The sequence below is a fragment of the Elgaria multicarinata genome, chromosome 8 (genome assembly GCF_023053635.1).
Source record: "Elgaria multicarinata webbii isolate HBS135686 ecotype San Diego chromosome 8, rElgMul1.1.pri, whole genome shotgun sequence".
NCBI classification, from domain to species: domain Eukaryota; kingdom Metazoa; phylum Chordata; class Lepidosauria; order Squamata; family Anguidae; genus Elgaria; species Elgaria multicarinata.
Window position 1 is genome coordinate 72,072,134 of NC_086178.1, and position 8,333 is coordinate 72,080,466.

An 8,333-nucleotide genomic window follows, 5' to 3' on the forward strand; every position below is an offset into this window, starting at 1 on the left:
CAAGTGTGGTTGTGCAACTGGTTACATAAGGATAATGCACAAGTGCTTGCACATTGGAAAGATTCGGCAGAGGTTGTCTAGCATTATTTGAGTTTGTAAAATGACACTGTTGGATACTGCCCAAAGGTGGCAATTCAGACTAAAGCATGGTAAGAATTGCTATTTTTATTTAGGTGGCTCATGCTTACTTAATTATTCACATTACTACAGGATGGTGAAGTGATTGGTATTAATACTCTGAAAGTCACTGCTGGGATCTCCTTTGCAATACCATCGGACAAAATTAAAAAATTCCTCACTGAGTCACACGAACGACAATCTAAAGGTACTGTACTGTAATACACAACAGGAAATTAAGGCTACAATCCTTTACACAGTTACCTGGGAATACATCCCTTTGAACAGATTTAGATTTAGCATAGGATTGTGCTTCAAAAGCATTTTAAGGGTGCACAGAATGAGATAGTAGAATGAAGTAATAGCATTCTGGATGATACCACTTGAAATGCAGGTGGGTATATATTTTTTAATTCTCTACCACTGCTATAGTACATCAGTAAAGGGGCTATGCAAAACCTTTTTCCTGATGTGTTAGTTTACTATTTCTATAGGGGAGAATTCAAAATATTGCCTCCCATATGCATTCTGAAGCGATATAGTCTGGAGGTCTACCCATGCATAATATGTATAGTACAATGTCTCTGTTCAAATGAGAAGCACTTATCAGAATAATTCCTTTTTCCTCTCTTCAAACAGGAAAAGCTGTAACTAAGAAGAAATATATTGGTATACGAATGATGTCACTCACTCCTAGGTAAATTTTAAAATTACTGTCCTCAGAGAATCTACTTCCTGAAGGCCTAGCTATATTTGACCTCCTGTGGTTTTTGAAATATGTTTTGAGTTTTTTTAGCTAAGAAAAACTGCTTTGAAGATAGCAGAGGAGGGTTGCTTAACTAAGTCTTCCCACACCACTTCCCTGATCTAAATCTCCCACTCTCTCCCTCATAAATTTGTGTTTAGCTTTACAGGGACAAACAGTATATCTTGAGTCTTCAAAGTAGCCACATGGGACTTTTTTTCTCCTAAAGTATTTATTTGTTTGTTTAAAACATTTCTTGGCCGCCTTTCAGGGCAGAAGTCCTCACAAGACTTCTTACAACAATTAAATACATAAAAGCAGTTAAAATACTTAAAGCAATAAAAACACAATCAAAATAAAATAGCAATTAAAAACAGTAACACCAACAATTAAACCAGCAAGAACAACAATAGTAGCAATAATAGTACTCATCATGGGAAGTCTATGGTAAAATCAAATGTTTTTAAGGCCTTCTTAAAAGCCTGCAAGGATGGTGCGTGGCATACCTCTGATGGGAGTTTGTTCCAGAGGTTTGGGGCCACTGCAGAGAAGGCCCTCTCCCATGTGGACACCTGCCTAATTGTTCTGAAGTAGGAGATCCCACGAGTGTTTATATGTGGGGAGGAGACAATGAGATTGCTTCCTCCCTGCCCTCCATTCTTGTGCTTGTGATTTCTTCTGACGCCTCTACTCTTACTGACCAATATTTATTCTGGTTAGTGAAACGCTTCAGGTTCTCCAGTCCTTTTAGAACTCAAGGTAAAGATGGATATTCAGGATAAGGTAAAGAACACGAGGTAAAGATGGACCTGGCAGGAAAAAGAGAGTGAGCGCCACGATCTATTTCTATCCCTTTTAATCCTGGCTAGTGTCTAAGCTAACCTCACATCTGCATTGACCGCAATCACATTTTCTGCAACCACATCTCAGTGATTGCAGAAAAGCAGAAAAGCAGCCACATGAGCTCAGTGCCACATGATTGCAGTGATTTCAACTAGGTAAGAAGTGGTGTCCAAGACATCTTACGGCAATGCTTATAGCTGGAGATACAGCTGGAGAAGCTAAAAGAGGAACTATGGGACTATCTGCTTGACAACTAAGGCAGCTTATTTGCTCACGATAGATTATCCTGGAGCCCCACCCCCAAATAAGGGGATAGGGTAAACCAGTGCAAGAACAGGGGGTGGGGGGATGGTACATCTCAAATGTGTATGAACTGAGAAAAATAAATGAAAATCTATATATGCCAGTATATTGACAAACATGTCAGAGGGAATAGAAGCAGCCCTAATGTAATAATATCTTAAAATTTGATATAAGCCACATTATGGATCTTTCTGGATTGGAAACAAGATAGAAACCAAATAAATAATGATGGAAGTAATATTGTGTGTGTATGTGTGTGTATATATGTATGGATAGATAGATAGATAGATAGATAGATAGATAGATAGATAGATCACATATTACATAAGACATACCATGGAGTTTGAGTAGATTTTTCTCAGTGATTGCAGAAAAAACTACATCAAGCACTTGCTATTTATCAGCAAAGTTCTGGTGCAGTATGGAAAGCATGTTTCTGATTCACACATAATTCTAAGCCATAGTGTTGAAAGCTGGCTTGTTGGTGTCTAAGCCCATCCCTACAAACAAAACACTATTTGTTAACAATTGGTTTCTTGTATGCAATGGTTTCTTGTCTGCTTATGAAGTCTGGCTTGTTTAAACCATGAATTGGTTCACATGATACCACAAGCCATTGTGGTTTATTTTACCCTCTAGGAGCCACAGTGCGTGCCAGCTACCATTATGAATATGCAACCCCCAACTGGGGGTGGTCGTGGCTTGTTGTGTTGTGCAGACCTCGATAGCAGTGGTTATTGGAGGGTTGTTAAACAACCTTCACATAACCCACAGTCTGTTTTAGAATTATGTGAGGGTTGCTTAACCTTCGCTGACTGGGTTCAATAACACTACAAGCCATGGCAACTTGTGCTTGGGAGCTGTATATTCTGATGGTGGCCGGCATACACTGTGGCTCTTCATGGGTAAATTAACCCACAATGGGCTGATCTATCAGGGTTTTTTAATTACTTGGAACATTATGTATTCATGTGTTACATTGTTTACTCAGAATTATTTGTTATTTATTTCAGTTCTTTCACATTTTCTGAAAGCAGGGACAGGTGGACCCTTGTTTATTTTTCTAGATTACCATTACTAAACACTGCAGTTCATTTTTTTTTTAAAAAAAAAAAACATGCTGCAGAGGATATATGAGAATAAGGGGCAGATGGTTTCCATCTTTTTTTCCTGGCAAATGAAAGTAGTCCTGCTAAGAGCTGCTGTAGGTCACCTCAGTCCAAATAGAATCGTACTTGCAGAAATATATTAACAGTAAGCAAAATCTGCTAAAAAAGAAGAAGTAAGGGCACAATCTCTGCTAGCATGTGTCATATGTTGTCCTAAGTTTAAAGTTCCATACTTTTTTGTATTTTTGAAGCAACCCCGGAGTCTTGTGTTTTGTTTAGAAAAAGAGCATATTATCTTTTAACAAGTTGCTAGGGAAATCCTTATTATGCAGTTTTATGCAAAGTAATTTTTAACAATGACAGCAGCATTTTTCTTTCTTTCATTAGACTTGAGGAAATTTGAGCAGTAGTATTTGCCCCTGTAAGTAAAAGAAAGGCCTCTGTATTTTCTTCTGCTTTTTCTGGAAACTTTTTCTATGTTATTATTAAGTGTTCTAACAGAAGAGTCAATTTGTATTTAATTTGATTGGGTTTGTTTTTCCTAGTAAAGCTAGAGAACTGAAGGAACGCCATAAAGACTTCCCTGACGTTATTTCTGGAGCCTATATTATTGAAGTAATTCCAGATACGCCAGCTGAGGCGTAAGTTGAAACAGCCTTTTTTCCTCCAAACTATGCAACCATTCGCTTGAAGGATAAACACCTAGTAGGCCTTTGACCATGCTGTTTAATGAGAGGAAAGTTAACTGAGCTGTTCCCCTCAGAGGACTTTCATGTGTTATTTCAGGAAATCTGTTGGTTTCCCAGTACCAGGGTCTAGAAGAGATACTTTGTTGCTGAACCCTTCTTAACAGAGAGATGTGCAATGCTGAAGCAGGGAGGGGGGAGACTAATGGACTGATTCACCTAGCTGCTCTACTGATGTAGTTGCAAAAAGATCAGATGGTAGGATCCAAGAAGGACCTGCAGTCTACAGTTATGCCAAATCTGATGACCCGGGCTTATGCTGGCACAGCAATAGCTGCTGTCATTGCTGCGCTCAGTGCTTCCACACAGCCATTGATTATGCCATCTGCCCAGAGGCTTACTGCATTCACTGCTGCAACAGGACTGAAGTCTGAATTAGTTAAGTTCCATTATGTCAGGGGAGGGCAATCCACAGCTCAATTCGTAGCTCAGTCTCTTAGTCCCTAGTCTACACCAGCTCTTATATGACATCCTGAGAGTATCAGAACATCCCTGCATGAGTGCAGTAACACAACTCCATTTATTGTAAGTAACCAGGTAGGGAAGAGTTGGGTGGCGTTGTTCAATTAGTCAATGGTGCTCAGAACCAGAACCTCACATATATGGTAATGTGCCTGTGCATAAAGCTATTCAGAACATTCTAGAGCTAAACAGAGTTTTAGGTGAGAGCCCCAGCCACCCTCTCTGTGCATGCTCTGGGCCTGGCTCCTGCTTCCGTCTTAGTTCCAAGTCTGCTGCAGCAGAGGGAAATAAAAAGGCAAGGCACTCGTCCCTTTGCCTGCCACTCCGGTACCAGGAAAGGTTACCTGGGCCCTTTCTACACCTAAGGGTTATCCCAGGAAAATGGAGGGATCGTCCCTGCCTGCTCCTGGGATCCCCTGTGTGGCATTTGGATGCACAGGAATGATCCCGGGACAATCCTGGGATATAGGGCTGGTGTAGACATGCCCCTGGTGTCTTCACAACACCTCGTCAAATAGTTAGTCTCAGCCATAGTCCTGGCCTATCAATTGGCATGCCTCCCTGCCCCCAGAAGTCACCCATTCAGCACCATGGCTTCCTCTGCCACCTTTCATAGCAGTATCCCACTTCATGTGGTGACGGGGCTCAATCTGAAATATAGAAGGGTGTGTGGTATAAGGCAGTTTATTCATAGGATACTCTTGACAGCTTTCCATTGACCCGTAACTACTGTATATGATAGAATCCTGGTAATTCCCATGCCTATTTTGTAAAGACAGGTTTCTAGCCCTTGTTGTTGCAGACGTAGATTGAAAGCCTATTTACAATTTGCACCAGTAATTTAATACATTTATTGTAATTTTAAATCGATTTATGCAGCTTATTGTATTTATTTTTCTGGACTTATATTATTGGTAGAGGAAAAATCTTTCTCCCTTTCACATTGGTGTTCACCCTGAGCATCATAAATGGCAGGCCCTACGAGAAATTAATAACTTTTTGAATGGGGGGACTCTTCTAACAGAAGTGCTTGAGTAAGACATTTCTATATGCATGAGTGAAGCTTGTGACTGCTGTGTGGCTATATAAACTGATTATATTTAGAGGTTGAATCATGTCTCATCCTGTTAGCTGAGTTAATGTTTCCATAACTCTGAGCCAAAGCTTGTCTACAAGATGGGGCAAGATGATATAGGGGAAGGATGCCGCATCCTCCTTATTCGCCACAGTAACCTCTGCTAGCTCTGTTGAAAGAGCACCATCCAGCTTGATGTATGGATTTGCTCTTGCTAAAGAAGTCTAACTTTGATTTCTTGGTCTGAAATTAATGCTCATGCGATAGAGGTGGGGAGAGAGGAATGAAGGCTGAGTCCTCTAGAGAACATGTGAAGTTTATTTAATGGTGTGGTTTCAAAGTCTCTAGAAAGGCCGATCTGCACCCAGTCTTTCCTCCCACCTTTCAGAAGCTTCCCCCTGAATTCTACTTTGAATAGTTATCTAATCGTAAACTGCTTCCTCCACCCTCAACTCATGACAGTTTAAACCAGCCTTCCCCAACCTCATACCCTCCTGATGTGTTCATCTACAACTTCCATTGTCTAATGGCCATATTGGCTATGCACGATGGGATTGTAGTCCAACACATGTAGAAAGCACCAGGTTGGGAAGGTCAAGTTTAAAGAGTAGTTTGTTCTGAAAGAAGAGTATTTTATTAAAAGTTCATTTGGGGAGGTAAAATGGGTGTGTGCATGCAGAGACGTTATTTTACTGCACGTTGCTTAATTGAGTAGAACTCTGGCAGTTAAGGGCACATCCTTAGGGATGTGTTGAAAAGATGTGGCAGAGAACTTGATGTACTTCCAGTGAAGTCTGCAATGCATGAACTTGAAGGTGCTAGTCTTGTGTCAGTGCCCCCCCCCCTTCTGCTCCTGGAAATCAGCAGCATAGATGTACCAGTGTTGGCCATGCAATCTTCACACCCAGTTTTTCAATGCAGAGTAGCCCATTCTTTATCAAGGGACACCTCTATGCTGTTTTGGTTTAGCCTTAAATATCAGGGAGCTTTCTTTATAGTTGAACACACAAAGAGTGACATAGTGTCGCATACTTTTCCAAATAGTTGTTGTATTCTTGGTTATGGTTGTGGATTTCATATCTTGGAATTTGTTATAGAAGGCAGATACAATTCTTTTCGTTAGATAACATCTCTCTCTCTCTCTCTCTCTCTCTCTGCATTTCAGTGGAGGCCTGCAAGAAAATGATGTGATTATAAGCATCAATGGACAACCAATACTCTCAGCCAATGATGTCAGTGACATCATCAAAAAGGATCCTACACTCAGCATGGTAGTACGTAGGGGTAATGAAGACATTATTCTAACAGTGATTCCTGATGAAATTGACCCTTAATTAGAAACATGAGCTGGATTTCATGTTCTCTGTTAAGAGCAAGCAGTGGACTGTTTATATTATCTCTGTGCTGGTACAGGAAACAGTAGACATTTGACCAATAATCCACATATTCAGTGGAACTCTATTGGCCAATAAGGTAATTTTCATATAGGTTTGAGGTGCAAAACCTATGCAATGTTCAAGATGATACTTCTGCTGTTCTTAATGTATGCTATGTATTATCTATTGGCTGCTCCATCTGTTACTAGTACTTCAATGTCAACATCTGCTCCCTTCTGTGCTGCAAGTTACAGTGATTCCTGAACCAAGACTTCTTGAAAGTTAAACCACCGCTAAATCATACACTTCAGTATTCGGTTTTTCTGTAGCTTACCTAGAAATGCAATTGTGATAGATAACTAACATGTTTGGAAATACTGACTCTTGTACACACACAACCCAAAAGACCTTTCCTTACAGAATCCATGCTGATTTTTTTTTAATACTGTATTTTCCTAGTTTAATTAAAATAATTCCAACAGAATCTTTGTTTTTGTTTTCCTGATGAAAATTCATTCCTTGATGAACTTTGGTTTTTTCCATAAATTCAATGTCTTCTTGTTCCAAAGTGAAAACACTTGTTTGCTCAATTTGTTCTTTATTTCATTACATATTTACGTGGTTCACATGATTACCGCAGCCTACTGTGGTGTATTTTTTTATTTAAGTCATGGCGGCTTGTGGTATGTGCTGGGCGGCTTTGAATGTTCAAGCCATGACTGCAGCTTATGACATCCGAACCCGGCAAAGGTGGATTGTTGACATTATTAACAAACCACCCACAACCCTAACTCTAAATGCCTTGAATATTCAAAATACTCATGCCTTGAATATTCAAAATGGCCACCCACACGCACCGCAGACCACTGTGGCCTAAATAATGGGCTGCTTGATCACGGGAAATGGCCCACTGTGATATGATGTTGCACATAAGCTATATCTAACTCTTTGCTCTAAGCTAAATTTTTCTTTGTCATAGACAGTTTTTACTTTGGATTTTATCAAACTGAACTTAATAAATCAGGCCAACCATTGGTTGTGATTTTTACATATCATCACAAGACCACTGAATTATTTGCTGCATGTGCATAGTCTGACCTCAGCTAAATGAGCACTTGGCTGGTGGTTCATTTCAGACCGAGAATGGAATTCATGTGATGATTCAGTCAATGCATATCAACGTAAGCTTCCAAAGTCAATGTACCATATTGCAGCCACTGCATTTTTGTTCTAACAATGCACAGCTAACAATGACAAACCTTCACACCCCGTGCTCTACAACTGGAAGACAATGATGTTCCAAAAGTGATTGTCCACTATTGTTGTGCAAAGAGATGGAAACTTTCTGCCCTGGTAACTGGGACTGTGAGAGACAGCTGAGTGTTGCATCTGTAGCATGTTCATATGCTCTTAATATGTTGGTGCTTTTCCAGTTCAACAAGCACAAACCAACTAGCTGAAAGCAGGATCCTGTTGCTACATGCATCTTTCTGTCTGAAATCAGTTTTGCATTTCCACTTATTCGATTGTATTGTGTTTCATGAACAAGTGAATGCA

General features: G+C 40.1%; 1 protein-coding gene across 1 annotated transcript in view; it reads left to right on the forward strand.

Annotated features, from left to right (window-relative positions):
- Positions 1 to 7,260, forward strand: part of HTRA1 (HtrA serine peptidase 1) — a 58,299-nt gene extending 51,039 nt beyond the window's left edge. Inside the window, exons 6-9 of the mRNA XM_063132766.1 lie at positions 211 to 325; positions 757 to 814; positions 3,663 to 3,758; positions 6,566 to 7,260. Of these exons, the coding sequence (XP_062988836.1) occupies positions 211 to 325; positions 757 to 814; positions 3,663 to 3,758; positions 6,566 to 6,734 (438 nt within the window). The 3' untranslated portion in view covers positions 6,735 to 7,260. The remainder of the gene's footprint in view (positions 1 to 210; positions 326 to 756; positions 815 to 3,662; positions 3,759 to 6,565) is intronic.
- Positions 7,261 to 8,333: the final 1,073 nt, after the last annotated feature.